Source organism: Lynx canadensis, chromosome B2, assembly GCF_007474595.2.
Source record: "Lynx canadensis isolate LIC74 chromosome B2, mLynCan4.pri.v2, whole genome shotgun sequence".
NCBI lineage: Eukaryota > Metazoa > Chordata > Mammalia > Carnivora > Felidae > Lynx > Lynx canadensis.
Genome location: NC_044307.1, coordinates 33,982,244 through 33,997,899, shown reverse-complemented (window position 1 = coordinate 33,997,899; position 15,656 = coordinate 33,982,244). Strand labels below are relative to the sequence as shown.

The following is a 15,656-nucleotide window of genomic DNA, read 5'->3' as shown; positions in this document are numbered from 1 at the left end:
AAGTCTACGTTTTGGATCAAAAGATGACACAGGTACGAAAGCAGAAAGGCAAACTGTGTAGATACTGGAGCCAGGAGAACTGTGCGTGGTTTACTTTCAATGTGCAAGGCAGATGGGTAACTGGCCCGTCTGCCAGACAGCTCCATTAAAATTCTTTGCTTACTACTTAAGTGAGTTTGAAAGATCTTGTTCCAGATTACTGATGTGTACAATACAAATGTACTAATCCAAAGAGGCGCTAAGAGAATGAGAAAGCAGAGTCTTCTTTAAGCACACACTGATGGACCTTCTGAAACCTCGTGCTTCAGTGATGGCAATAAACCCTCAACCCTCTACCTCAGAAGCTGTCAATGGAAAATACTTCTTATCTATACGGTCTTCCTCCTCTTCATCAGGTGGTGGCTTTGCTGGAGGCGGTGGACGTTCCCTCTGCAGAAGAGAAAAAGTAAGTATTTCATGATCTCTTTTTTCAAGTACCTAACTTGTTGATTTATTCTTATCTTAGCCCTTGGAAATGAAAAAGAATAATGTAAAGAACTCCCCCGAGAGACTAAACTTAAGGATCAGTATTTAAACAGATAGCTTAGTATTTGCACGTGCACACACACCCCACCCCCAGCACAAAATTCAGTCAGCACACTCCTTACTTTTTGATGTCTGTAGCAGAGATTATACACTTTTTTCATATTCTAGACCACAGTGAGAAATATCAGCACTGAAACCACACAACTGCCTAGCCAGAAAATGTCCTTCATAATACTAATAAAACTCTAGCCTAGGAAAACCAGTCAGCTGTCAGTCTATGTCAAGAAGAGGAAATAGTAAATCCAGAGAATCACCTTGTCAATGAGTTCTAACAAACCAAAGCTACCAAGGAAGTAATGAGGAAAGGAATCAAGGACAAAAACACCAGTTCCTGCTCAAACTTTAATGCTGCCCCCAATCTTTGGTTTATTCCCCAAAGCTCCGAACTGGTCTCTTATCCTTGGTCACCTCCTTCAATGATTACTATTATGTATCATTAGTATATGGAAACTTTATTTCTTTTTTTTTTTTTTTTTTAACGTTTATTTTATTTTTGGGACAGAGAGAGACAGAGCATGAACGGGGGAGGGGCAGAGAGAGAGGGAGACACAGAATCGGAAACAGGCTCCAGGCTCCGAGCCATCAGCCCAGAGCCCGACGCGGGGCTCGAACTCACGGACTGCGAGATCGTGACCTGGCTGAAGTCGGACGCTTAACCGACTGCGCCACCCAGGCGCCCCTTTATTTCTTTTTAAAAATTTTTTTTACTTTGAGAGAGAGAGAGAGAGAAAGAGCTGGGGGAGGGGGGGGGGCGTGTGTACACACAGGAGAAATGCAGAGGGAGAGGGAGACAGAGAGGGAGAGGGAGAGGCCCGGCATGGAGCCTGACACAGGGCTCTATCTCACGACCAGAGAGGATAACCTGAGCTGAAATCAAGAGTCGAACACTTTAACTGACTGAGCCACCCTGGCACCCCTGAAAACCCGATTTCATCTCAGCCCATTTAAAAAAGGAATATTTGTCAGTTACCTGTCCTAGAGCAAGGATTGGCAAGCTCCTTCTTAAAGGGCCTGACGGTAAATATTTTAGGCTTTCCAGCCAACCCTGCCATCGCAGTACAAAAGTAGCCATAGAAAACATGTAACAGAATGTGGCTGTGTTCCAATAAACCTTTATTCACAAAAATGGGCAGCTATGTGTGGGCCGTACTTTGCCAATCCCTACCCTAGAGCAAGAAACACCCTGAAGCAGGGATCAGTTAGGTCGAGGGTAGACCATTTCAGAAACACATACAATCTTTGGTGACAGAAAGCTGAAGAGAGGTTCGCCATTGTACCTGCAGTTACTGTCAGCATCGTTTATAGTGCAAAGTCCTAATCATGTTTCATAACCAACATTCCTACAGGGAAAGGAGTGGGAACCTGAAATGGGAACTGGCTTGCAGGCTCATTCCCTGGCTTGTACGTTAGTTCACTGTGTTGCTAGAACAGCAGTATTTTTTAAAAGTCAGAGTGGAGGCACATGCTGAATTACAGGAGAGTCTCAGAGAAGTCTGCACGATGTCTCCCACGTCTCAGGAGCCGCCAGGGTCAGTTAGCATTTGGCATCCATGATCTCTCTCCGTTAAAATGTGCTTCAGCACTTGGTATTCTACCTTCATAAATCAGTCATTCCTACAGTCCCTGGAACCAGATGGATGCCCAACGGCAACAACTTCAAAACAGGTTCGTATTTTCAAGCCAAACAAAGCTTTTAGATGAGATTTCCCACTGAGTCCTGCTTTCCCCACCCGTCTTTACTCCAGAAGTGCAGAAACAACCTTGGTCCTTTCCACGTGCCACCTTGTAGGGAGGGGAACAGCAAAAGGAGCAGGCCTGTAATCTACACCAATTATCCAACCTTGGGACAAAAATACCCGTGGAAAAACAAAATGATACACAACAACAACCAAAAGGACCCATCCTAGAGCCCTTCTCAAGACTAGAGGAGCCTAGAAAGGACGATACGAACACCTCTTGCACAAGAAGTGGTCACCAGGGATACTGGAAGAAAAGAGAGGCAGCAGCCTCTTTTTTCTAATGTGAAAACTTTGGCCCAGGGACCTGTAAGTACAGAGCTGATTTACACACCATCCACTGCATGTGTAAGATGCAGAACAGTCCCTTGGCCACAGTTAATTACCAAGGGCCAGGAAGGTAGTGGCACAGTCACCACATACTCAAGGAAAAATGGCAAAGCATGCACTCCAAGAGGCATCAGTTTCTACTTAGCAAGACCATCGATGGATACATTCCTAGAGTGGGATGGAACAAAGAGACTATAAATCAGTGGCTAAGCCTGCAGGAACTTGGTTATTCAAAGCTTTCTTCCCTAACCCTGTGTTCTTCTTGTAAAGCCTCTAGCTCCCTCTAATGGGCATCACCTGTAAGTGCCACAAAGCAATGCCTTCCTCCACAGGTGGATTTGCTTAATTCCTTGTACCTAAGGCGAAAGTGAGACCAACCAGCTCTGTCTACAGAAGCACCATGCCAGAGGTGCTTGGCATATGTGTGTGCTCCCACCACTCACAAGGAGTTGAATTAGCCCTTGATAATACCTACTACGCTGGTGGGCTACCACAAGACTGGTGGGCTTTTCCAAAATCCAAGCAGAAACGCTGGGACTATTCTAGGACCACTCTAGGAGCCTAATGAAAAAGAACACTTAGAAGCATCAGGCCCATTCCCAGGGAACATCTGAAAAACCCAAAGATCACCTAGGAGCCAAAGGCTCATCAAAATGGTCATAAGGCAAATTTAGACCAAAAGGGAAAAGTCAGCCTCTCCAACAGGAAGAAATGATATACACCTGGAAATATGCCCCAAGCTGGTAATCACTGGGATTCTATTAGAGCAATGGCCAGTTTAGTAAAAGTGCGGTGCTCAAAACCTCAAATTATTGTGCCTGGCCATGTAGGAAGGAAGTTCCATGGGACTGCTGATTGAGGCTTGGGCTCAGAGGAAAACTGTGACGGAGAAAAAGGTAATAAAAAAAAATTTTTTTTTTAAGAGACAGAGACAGAGAGAGAGAGAGAGAGAGAGCGAGCGAGCGTGCAAGCAGGGGGAGGGTGGCCAGGGTGGGGTGGGGTGGGGAGAGAGAGAGAATAAGATTCTCAAGTAGGCTCCACACTCAGCATGGAGCCCGACATGGGGTTCAATCCCAAGACCCTGGGATCATGACTTGAGCCAAAATCACGAGGTGGACACTCAACCAACTGAGCCACCCAGGTGCCCCGGAATAAAAAGTCTTGAGAACAATGTACAAGAGTGGAAGCAGAAGTACCAGAGAAAGAAGCAGTAAGATGGCAAGGTGGACCTTGAGAAGAAAAGGCTGGGACAAATAGGAATGTCACATACTAACATATGTGATATCTGATTAAGCCTTGCTACAACCCTGCTGAGTGCAGAATCTGTCCAGGTCCAAATGGATAACGTGTCGATGGCAAACGGAAGGTGGGAATGCACTCAGGGCAGGCAACAGCTTACTTCAGTGAGCTCTTTCACTGTGGACCTGCTCTCCAGAGAGAAAAGTAACAATATAGAGCAAAGACCCCGGGGACAGAAGCAGCAGTAGGTTACGCAGAAATAAAATGCTTCTAAGGCCAAAATGTGCTCTAAGGCCAAAAACTAATAGAATGATGCAAACGTGTTACATTGAAAACCAAAATTCTACCTCAAGGCGATCTGTATAGTTAACCACACTAAGCAAGAGGAAGATGTGGCCGAGCCCGAGGAGAACAGGGGAGCAGGATGTAGGCCTCTGCCAAGGGAGCCGGCACTAGGGGCACACTCCCTCTCCCCACGCCCCACCGAAGCACAGGAGGCCGACAACACAGCGCCCGTCTCGTTGCGGGGGCCCCGGGCCACATACAGGCCTCACTCCAGCAGCTTTCACTCCTGTTGCCTCGGCCTCCTTGCTCATGGAGTCCCGGTCAGACGATCGCCCACTGGCCATGCTGTCCAACGAATGGCAGGAGACAGCATTGTAGAGCGCCTCGTAGGGACCCTCCTCTTCAGCGTTTGTGTCAAAATCAATGATCAGTTCGGTCACTGCTTTCTCCACGTCACCTGAACAGGTTAGAGAGCAAGAGTCAATGGACGAGGGCACAATCTCAGATTTCCAACCACTACAACCACCCAGAGCCCCTCATCAACCTGAACTTGACAAACAATAACTAAAAGCAGAAAACTACTTTGCTCCACGGACAGGAGAAAAGCATGACAGTGTGTGTTAGAAAAGGGTTTCCTTGAGTTTCAGTTGCTCTTTATACCCTGACACTTACAAGAGATTTTTCTCTAATTCAACACGGCAAATCCTTGACATCTATGAGAGACACCTCTCAAGACCTTTATAAATTCCCAGAACCTCAATATCGTGATAGAATAAACTTAAACCATAAAATGTAGCAAAGTGTAACTGGAAACTTAAGTAATCCTTTAAATTCTTAATAAAAACCTCCCTGTGCTCAAGCAAAATAGAGGACCGTGAAGCCTTTCTGACACGGAGGCACTGTGCAAGGTTAAACTCAGAGAACTACAAACCTCAGAGTACCTGGGATCCAAATTTGTGACTCTGAAAAATCACCTACTGTTATGGACCAGCGATCTCTGGGTCTCTGGCAAATAGTCAAACTGTAATCGTAAAATCCTTGAAGGCCAAGAGCTTAGTGAACTCCTAATCCCATTACTAGTGGATTATGAGGTCAAGAAAACAAGTGGGGGTGGTGGTGGAGGTGGGGGTAGCAAGGACTCCACAGTAGAGACAGGCTGAGCACCCTTTAACCTTATACCTCTGCTCTCCTCTGAAAAATCCCTTTCCCTTTTCAGTGTGTGGCTTTGTTCCGTTCCTCCAGCCTCCTGGCTTTCTTTACTGTGCTTGTATCTGAGGGAAGGTGTCAATCAGTACTTTGTCCTTCTCACTCATCACACCTAGGACCCAAAAGGCTGCTCAGTAAATCTGAGGAGGTGGATTGTAGCTAACGACGGAGAGGCTGGACTGTCTAGGGAGTGCCCACACCACATTTGTTGGCCAAGTGACATATTACCAAAATCTGCCGTATCCACATCTACCAACCAGTTGATACTCGTTCAATATTTAACATGGGCCAACTATGCTCAAAGCATGACAGTGTGTGTTAGAAAAGGGTTTCCGTGAGTTGTGAATTCACCTGGAGATCAAACCACCTACAACACATCCCAGAAGAGACCTCACAGAGCCAAGTGTAAAAGTGGAGAATCAAATAAAGTAGGAAAGAAGAGGTCCAAAGTCAAAGGCCTAAGCTGTGTCCAGTAAAAGTTCATATACTAGCTGGAAAACAAGACATTTGGATATGAGCTTATTAAGTGCTCCCAACCCCCTGAAATTATTACTTAAATGAAGATGCTTTCATTCTACCAAAGCCCATTCAACTCTTCAAGCCGAGAGCACCTGCGCTGGAAGAGAAAAGCCACCTTACCCTGAGATTTCTGGGGTATGGAGTCCATACTGGAGATGACAGGTCCCTGGGATGTGGGGGTTCTATCTGCCTCTTTTGCGCTTCTTTTTCCAGTCATGTGATCTACACGGGAAGACAAAAAAAAAAAGCTGCACCAAATACAAATGCTGTGGTTTGGCCAGTGTGTGCCCCGGTCGCCCCGACAGGCAGATGAACTGATACCTTCAATCAGTGCTGCTATCTGCTGGCTCTTTTGAGAAGGCAGTTCCCGGACGGTGTCTAGGGCAGTCAGTCCACGGTTATCTTTTATGTTGACATCAATTCCTAGAAAGGCATACCAGGTGGACCAGGGGAGTGAGCAGTTTCAAGTCAGCCTCAAAGAAGGTCAAATTCCAGGACACCCAATGCCCCGAGTAGCATGATCAACATTTTTCGTCCAAAGCTATTTAATCCAGCTATCCAAGAACACTTCGTACACTTGCAATCAATCAGTGGAGACAGACATACATTGGGTTTGAGTGCAGCCAGCAAAAATCCCCCTCTGGGGAGGCTAGGGAGAAACGACCCCAACCCTGGCATGCTGTGTAAACAAGAGCGCTGCCGACCTCTCACCTGCAGCCAGCAGGATTTGCACCACATCGGTCTTGCCAAACAAAGCAGCCTCATGCAAAGCACTGCCCTTCTCCGTCTGGAAAGCAAACGAGAGCGCAGAGCAGCATGTCGTCAGAACAGTGACCCAGGTTTGGCGTGGCTCCACACGACAAACGGGACATGGACAAGAAGGGACGGGAAAATAAAATAAACCACACAAAGTTCTCTGTCATTATCTTTCCCACTTTTCTTGTCTGGATTCCGAAACCACAATCGTGGCCCATATGCAAAGTGTATCTGAAGTGCCACCATCAGGCCACACGTAAATAACTGCACAGCGACTCTTGGAGCCACCTATTGGTGAAACTCCTCAAAAGTCCACCTTCCCGGGTGGAAGGGATAATGAGGAGAAAAGTACATGGGGCAAAAAAACCACCTTAACTTCACACGTGGTTTGGTCAACGTGAAGCCTAAGGAACAGCCATTCAGCCGAATGGAGAAAGCTAACACCACAGGGAAATGCTAAGTCTCCCGTTGGCAAGATCAAGTTGATGGGACTTTGCAGGAGGCAAGCGCTGGCAGTGGGAACACCTGTACAGGAAGATAATGAAATTTTTCTGATTTTCAGAGAGAGTCCACAAGCACATCTTTTCAGGGAATAATGACGAGATATTACCCCTGAAAAGAAAAGAAAAGAAAAAAAAAAAAAAGATACCAGACTCACTTGAGGAGTCTGTCTCTGAAGTGTCACATCAGAATGAGTCAACAAATGGAAGCATCTGACACGTGGGGTGAAACGTGCTAAATAAGAACACAGCCCAGCAGCATGGTACTTGTGCCTTTTCCAAAATGACTTAGGTCCCCTGGGCCCGGGTGTATGTCCGCCCCGCTACCTGGTAGTTGCTATCCATGCCGGCGTCCAGGAGGACCTGGACCACGGCTTTGTGGCCGTTCCTTGCTGCCAAGTGCAGGGGGGTGTGCTTCTTAGTGTTGCAGCTCAAGAGGTTGGGGTGCGCGTTCAGGAGCATCTTCACCACCTCCAGTCTCCCGTACAGCGCCGCCAGGTCCAGCGGGGTCTCGAATTTGTTGTTGCGCATGGTGGGGTCTGTTAGCTCCTCTAAGAGGACCTTCACCACCTCCGTGTGGCCGTACTGCGCTGCACAATGCAGGGCCGTCTCGTTGTCGTTGTTCTAAAGAGTTAACAAGCAGATCACATCAGAAAGGTAACTGGCTGACTGGCATACGACTGGGGCAATCACACGTAAAACCACTGAAGTTTAAATGAGAAAAACAGCAGCAATATCTGGGGACTATTTTAGGTGTCAGTCAGAACCCAGACATACTCCCCAGCCAACAAGCCCGACCGCTCCAATCAGCCACGTTGTGCCCCGGTGACTGCCAGAGGGGAGCTGTCACCCGCTCACACGTACAGCCTCCTCGTGTGTGCCATGAAGGAGGGGTCTACAGATTGGAAGGAGAGTGAACTAGGGCGTGTGGAGGGCCTCGGGCAGACGCCCTGGCGCCCGTGAATACCAACCATATCACTGCCATTGACTCATTCTAAACTTCAACTGGTTTTACAGTTTATATTCAGTCAACCCTGTAGTTCGGATTCTGGATTCGTTGATATCCACTGCCTTACAAACAAGCTTTTTTGGAAGAGCTTGTCATCTGCATAGCTCCTTGCATGCAAATCAACCAGCCAACGATCACAGTAACAGAGCAGAGCACCAAAAATCACTCTCAAGGTATCAGCCAACAGCCATTTCCAGGGGAGGGAGGCACTTGAGCTCAGTCCCAGAGGAACATGGGGCCCGATGAAGCCCTGTGCCTGTGCCTACTCCAGGAGCCTGCACCAATCAAAGCATGCGGAATCTACAGTGCAGGGAAGTATTTCTTATGTCAGAAAGATTCAATCAGGCCCCGGAATGTTTTGTGAGAGGTGCAAAATATTCAAAGTTGTAACATGGCCGTCCATTCAAACTCACAACCCCCATGGTCCTTTAATGCCAATTTTGTGTCAAACTAAAGGTAGGACCTGGGATGAAACGGGAGAAGTCTGTGCTTCATTGATCAGGAGAAGCAAAATGTTAATCATTCCAATTGTGCTTTTTCTTTTACCACTACTGACAATATATAAGTAGAGCAAGAATAAAGTAATTTCCGTGACCTCTCCTTTTTTAGATGCACTAATAAAATAATTCTCCCACAAGATTTTGAGATTCCTAAATTTATCCAGGAGGTTGCTGCCACCTTAGGGAAACAAAGCTTATGAGGTGGTGTGTCCAGTAAGTCAATATTGTGCACCTTTCAGTGATCAAAAGGTAAAAACGAAATGTTTCCACAACTTCTTTAATTCTATTAATTACATTAAAAGTAACAGACCAGGAGTTACCCAAACACGCATGCAATTCCATCTGCTTTTGATCTGGCATTTGACTGCATCATTTTTTCCAGCTACGCCAAGTGTACCAGAAAGATCCAGAGGTGCTGGGACCGAGGCCCCAAAGAGCCAGAATGATAGCAAAGAAAAATTTTTTAATGAAATAAGGACAGATAAGGTGATAGCAGGAGGCACATGCAAAGATAAATGCACACAGATAAACAGAAGAAGCAGCACTGAGCTCAAACACGGCTCGAGGAGATTAGCAGCTGAGTGCAGACAGCCTTCACTGGCCACAGGACACAGCCCGTTAGCAATGGCCTCCTGTGATATAACTGCGCCCAAGGGGCAGATTCCACGTCAACCTAAAAGTCTGGAGGGAAGGGGAAACCGGGCAGACAGCCCATCTTTGGGGTTCCTGGTGACAACCGGTCACTAAGACACCCCATTTGGAGTGCCCATTTCCGACTGAGCGTGAGGCCCTGAGCCAACTTAGAGCTGTCGCTTCACTTTCTCAGGATGAAAGGCAGCTACATCTACAAAATGCACAGGAGCTTTCTTTTCAGTGGTTCCAGAGCAGAGTGGCAACCCAAAGAAGCTTTAAGAGGATTCGCAGGGTTTTACATCTCAAGATTAGCATGACAGCAGGGCCAAGAAAGTCAGCTTATTCTTATTAAAACTCCAATCCAGAAAAATGTGTTTACTCCGAAGCAGACACTGCTGTCTCTTTTACATCCAAGTTGTCTCCCAACAAGCAGAATAATCTGTCCTCAATTTTATAAAGAGTATGCCATTAGAGCCTGAAGAACTCTAAGACTCTAAACTATCCAGCAGGAGGAAAAAAGAAAATCTGTTTGTTTGTTTTTTTTCCATTTTTTTTCGCTAGCACTAAGGCAGCTACCACAAAGCTGCCTTACTGAAAGCAAGGTCTTGATCACTACCAAGCAAATTTCCTGCCTCTGTTAAAAATGGCCTAACCACATCTCTGCACAGTGTCATATTCAAATTCACACTGTAGAAAGCATCTTACTCATGCCTCAGTCTTGCCCGACACGGTCTGGTAACTATAATGCTCTTCAAGTCTGTGGTTACCCCATCTTTTGACTAGTGAGCACAGGCTATCACAATGAGCTCTTCCTACCGTTTCCCTTTTTGAGCCCGACAACTTTCAGGGCTGAAAGTCATTAAGTGTTGATTCATGGACCCCTAAGAAAGGGAGGGATTCCAAAGGAGAGCACAGACTCCTAAAGACCTGGAATCCTTCTCTTTCACACTCGGAGCATCTCACACACTCAAGAGTTCCCAGAATCCTATTACTATGTATTTGGACTGAGAAAGGAGACTAAGATCAAACACCCCAATTTTCCCCCAAAGTCTTTGCACAAACTCTCCATTCCTGCCCATCTTGAGACTCATTCTCATTTCCCCTTGCTATACTCAGTATCTCTAAGAAAAAAGATCCCAATACCCTTTACATATGGAGACCCCGTTTAATGTGTAAATCCATTATATTTATGTGCCATCTACATAACATACACATAAACTACAAGCAGCAGAAAACTATATAGAAACATTTCCATGGCTTTTCTCCTCTTGAACTATTCCAAGCCATCACTTCCCAGTGCTTAGACTACAGCCCAACTGTACTCTTGTCCATGGTTGATAGATACTTAAGTTAGAAACACCTAAGCTTCAGCTCTCCATAGCAACAATGGTATAGGTCCCAGAAATAGACCAAAATTGGAACAGAAGGACAAACTGAGCCTACTGAGATTTAGAAGACACAGGACAAACGTGAGAATTGAGTCCCCGTGGAAGAAGAGCTAGGTTTACTCTGTAGTGCTCTGGAAGGCAGAACTCTGACAGACAGATGGAAGGTTTAGGAAGACAGTTATCAGCCAAGCATAAGAAACCAAACATCAGTGGCATCCAAAAAGAGGCAGCCAAGTAGTAAGTCTGTTACCAAGAGAAACATACAAACAAATAAAACAAGGGGTAGATGGCTCATCTTTCAGGTGAGAGAAAAGGATTTCTGCTCTGGATGGCAAGTTGGCCTAGATCAGGGCTTCTCCAACTGGCTTCGTTCTGGATAAGTCCCACCCCAGACTTGCCAAGGTAGCACCTCGGAGGGTAAAGCCGAGGAAGACTATTATTAAAAAGCTTACCAACCTAGCAGGCGCCAACTTGACCAAGCAATCATCTATCATCATAAAAAGTAAGATAAACTGACACCATGCGCCTTGTGACGTGAAGCACTACAAAGGAAAGAATATAACATCACTCCTGTGGCATTCCTGCTAAAACTGTATAGCTTGAATCTAGTCATGAGGAAATAGGAGACAAATGAAAACTGAGGGAAAGTCTACAAAATGACTGGTTTATATTCTTCAGAACTGTCAATGTCACACAGATCTCTGGGCAATGGGTTAGTGTGTTCGGCTATTAACTAAAAGGTAGGTGGTTTGGTCCCACCCAGGGATGTGATGTTTGCAGTTCAAAAAAAGTCCATGTCGTGAAAGGCTAAGAAGGACTGAGGCATTGTTCCAGATTATGTATGATCCTGGACTGGATCCTGGACCAGGAAAAAAAATTGCTCTAAAGGACATTATTGAGGGAACTGGTGAAATCTGAACACAGATTCAATATCAGATACCAGGATTGTATCGATGTTGAATTTGCCGAATTTAACAACTGTACTGTGGTTATACAAGTGAATGCCCTTGTTTTTTTAGGAAATACAGGCTGAAGTATGTGGGGTTAAAGGGTCATGATGTCCATGACTAAATATCAACTCATCAACTACAGCAACAATATACATATATATTTGAGAGAGAGAAAATGTGCATGCAAATGTGACAAAATGTTAAAAATCGGTGAATTTAGCTGAGGAGTATAATGCAGCTTGTGGCAATGTTTTATTAGTTGAAATGTTTTTTCAAGACAAAAAGTTTTCTAAAAGCTTGCTAGGTGATTCAGATGCAATCAGACAAGCTGATCAGAATGTGAAGACAACTGGTCGAGACAACTTCCGGGTCTCTTCTGGCTCTAAAACTCAATTATTTTTAAGTGTACAGAAAAACAGACCTATCCTAAAACTAATTTGACTGTTGCTCACCTTATGATACTCAGATTAAGTTAAAGTTGCTTTAAAAGGAGCAAATGAACAATTTTAATAGTTCTACCTGCTAAGGACGACCTACATTCTGGACTGGTTTATGCTGACTTGCTGAAAAAGGAAAGGCTCCCTATGTCGAAGAGGAAGATGAAACCTCATGAAAACTACCTCTGCTCCCAGGAAAGGCACCTGAGACTTCTTAACTTCTACAGGTGTATGATGAGACTTCACACACAAATGTACTTTCACAAAACAATTCCCAGACACAATCCAGGTCAATAAAAACCCACTGAACCAGGATAAGAGCCAGGGAGGTTAGATTTAAACTAGCTCAAGGAGAGTTTGCATTCGTAGCAAAGCCCAAACAGCTTTATCCCTTAATGCAGTACACATCATTTGGCCCTTGGGCGGGGGTGGGGGGGGGAGGGAGGCAAAGACCAGTATTTCCAAAAAGAGAAGTTATGTTCTTATTCCATTTAGACCAATTTTCTTTTACGTGTGGGAAATCAAGGGATAAGAAAATGTGCTTTCAAGAACCAAAGACTTACCCTTTAATCAGAGCTTTATAAAAGCTAACTGAACTAACCACTGGGTGGGAAAACAGTCACTTCAAGGTGCCTCACCACAAGACAAAACCCTGAAGAGACTGAGTGATGTTTCATTAAGCATCAATCCATGAGTAACAAAGAATAAATTCCAAAGTGCCGTTTCAGAATATTACTAGTTACCAGATAGTTTCACTTAGTATACATTATCTTACTTAAACTCCAAAACAATCCAGCAAGGTAGATGGTATACCCGACTTTACAGAAGAGGACACTGAGACTCACAGAAATTAAGTTAACTTATTTAAGTCAACAAAACCAGTAAGTGGCAGCACAGAATTCAAAGTCAGGTCTGACTTGAAAGATTATGACCTTGACCCTTCAGAGTTTTCTCTACTATACCATGTCCAAAACAAGAAGAAAACTATGATAGGGCACCTTCCTATTTTGAAAATTAGAAAGCAGAATTTAGAGACAGTGGGCCAAACAAAAGCTAATGTGTTTCACTACCCCAGATCAAATGCTGCTTCTCCACCATCAAGGTCCAACAGCTGAAGAAAATGGCCCATAGAGGCTGCCTGGATCCAGCCCACAGGGAGCTTTGTTTGCTAAATCAGTATTTCTCAAAGAATATCTGCCTTGCATTGGAAATGTACAGAAGTACCTTATGTTTCCCTTCCCTGAGGCTACTGTATTCAGATCAAGTGAAAGGCAGCTACTGTGAATAATGCACTGACTCAGCCAAACTCCAGACTGATGCCAAAAAGCAAACCTCACCTGAATGAAAACTCGGCTCAAAACCAGCAGGTGAGAGCACGGAGAGAGGCTCACCATCACCAACCCTCAAGCTCTGCCTCCCGAAGTGGTGAGGGCCGGAGGGGCCGGGCAGTTCATCACCAAGCATACCGAACCATTACTCGCCCCGGCCTCACAGGAGGGAGACTCGAGGCCAGTGTCCTGCTTAACCCTGCGACTTCATTTCCTATTTTGGAGCCCTTCCAACAGCCAAGAAGGACCAAGCAGCGAGAGAAGCTAATAGCTGGGGAGAAGCAACTGAGGCTTTAAAGTCCCAGGCAGAAATGCACAAACTCAAGGAAACGAGGAAGGAGTTGCGATAGCTTTTAAGAGTAAAATGGAGTCACTGTGCCCCTGTCCCCAACATCTCCACTACCAGCTACTGAAAATGAGATTCCACTTCAAAACAAAGAGAGAAAACAGACTGAAAATTTTTTTCATCTAACAAGTACAACTTAATCATTTTCTGTGCTTGTTATAAAGTAAGCTAATGTATTTGACATCTTGTCATTGAATTTTGAATTCATTTTTGAATTTAAATGATTTTAGCAATCACAATGATGAATTATGCATATAATATGGTTCCTTCTATTTTCCCATTTTGGCCATTTCTAAGCTTTTCAGACATTCCGGGAAAATCACCCAACCTTTCCAGAATTAGCATGGGTTTTAAAAATAAAACCAAAACCCACTGAAGTTGCAATTTCCCATTCCCAGACAAGCCAAAAGCAGATGGGCTGAAGCAGACAAAGTCAGGGAGACTATAAGGAGCCTGAGTGGATAAGAGTGGAAGCCAGAGAGGACCAAAGAGGGGGTGCAGCTTGGAGAAATGATGCAGAGAAATCCTGGCAGCAAAGTACACACCTTGGCATTGATATAAGGGTCAAAGGGGCCGTACTTTTTGAATTCTTTGATCTCAAGAGCATTCTATAAAAAGGAGAGGAAAAGAAAATGTGATGATAAAGTGGATGAAATACATCAAAGCAATGCCCAGCCCTGAGGGGGCCCAACACAAGAACAACTTGGATGTGCCTTCTGGGTGCTTGGAAAGGAAGTTAATGGGGAAGGCAGCCTTAAGGGCACAGCACACATCACCCCCTCTTATCCAAGCAACCAACTGGAACCACATTAATGGCTTTTAAATAAATCAATGTGGTACTATGACCTAGATCCATTAGGTCCTTCAAGCTACTGCAGACTATCTTGCCCAATCCCTGCCCCACCCACCTGCCTGCCAGATACTCAAAACACCGGGCTGGTGTCCCACCTATCAACGGATACTCCAGGCGGGAGGCAGCTGTGAGCAGGACAAGCTAGCACACTCAAGTGGCTCAAAAATCCAAGCAGCTGTGTTCCAAGGCAAAAGTGAGCAAAGACAGGATTAGAAATGGTTGCCGAAAATTTCTTAAATGAGAAGGACTTTAATGGGTGACTAGATTTTTCAACATTGAGGAATATTAGTTAAAAGCAAACTTCCTTGTAAATTTCCTCCAGATAAGAGAAATTACAATCACTTTAGCCAGGAGGAGTAAAACTGCATTTAGCTTCTAAAGAGGCAATTCTAGAGACAATTTTCATTCCTAATGTTAGAAAACAAACATCCTCATTGATGATCTTAAATTTCTGTTGCTCACCTATCCAGAAAATTCAGCCTAAAAGGGGAAAGGGAAGCTGATGAACAGCTACACACGTGCAATCTCCAAATTGAGAGATTTGGGAGCATCGCTTTAATTTTCTCAGACCTCAGAGTGGAGCTGCCCTTCTCTGAGTCGAAGTCAAGCTCTTAACAGCTCCCTGAGAATATGCAGAGCTTTGCTGATAGATAGGCTCGCAAGAATGATTCCTTATTTTTTGAGGAACAACCCTGATCTAATTCTATAGGTAATTTAACAACCTCCTCTCAGCAAAGTCATTAGGCAAATAGTCCTGAGCTTCCTGAGAGGAGTAGCATCTCTCCCATTCAAGCAACCAGGAAAAGAACCTGCTTCAGTTCAGAGCAGACAGGAAACCAGAATGGCTTGTCACACAGGGAAAGCCCGTCTCCTCTCAAATGGACACACACTCTCACATCCGAACTACAAGAAACGGTATTTTATGAGAGGATTGTCTAGAACTTGCATAATGCAAGTATAACTTTTTTATTTTCTAAGAATGATCTCTGCTTTGTCAAAGCATGGTCACTCTTAAATCCACATTATGGGACCTCATGTAACTAGTTTCCATTCTGT

General features: G+C 44.9%; 1 protein-coding gene across 5 annotated transcripts in view; it reads right to left on the bottom strand.

The window, feature by feature from the left end:
- ANKS1A (ankyrin repeat and sterile alpha motif domain containing 1A) overlaps positions 1–15,656 on the bottom strand; it is a 179,637-nt gene that overhangs the window by 91,380 nt on the left and 72,601 nt on the right. For 4 of the 5 annotated variants that reach the window (XM_030315303.1, XM_030315305.1, XM_030315307.1 and 1 more), the window contains exons 4-10: positions 14,293–14,355; positions 7,484–7,780; positions 6,612–6,687; positions 6,222–6,323; positions 6,021–6,122; positions 4,436–4,632; positions 337–429 (exon numbers count right to left, since the gene is read on the bottom strand). In XM_030315303.1, the coding sequence (XP_030171163.1) occupies positions 337–429; positions 4,436–4,632; positions 6,021–6,122; positions 6,222–6,323; positions 6,612–6,687; positions 7,484–7,780; positions 14,293–14,355 (930 nt within the window). The remainder of the gene's footprint in view (positions 1–336; positions 430–4,435; positions 4,633–6,020; positions 6,123–6,221; positions 6,324–6,611; positions 6,688–7,483; positions 7,781–14,292; positions 14,356–15,656) is intronic. The other variant, XM_030315304.1, reaches the window with a different exon arrangement.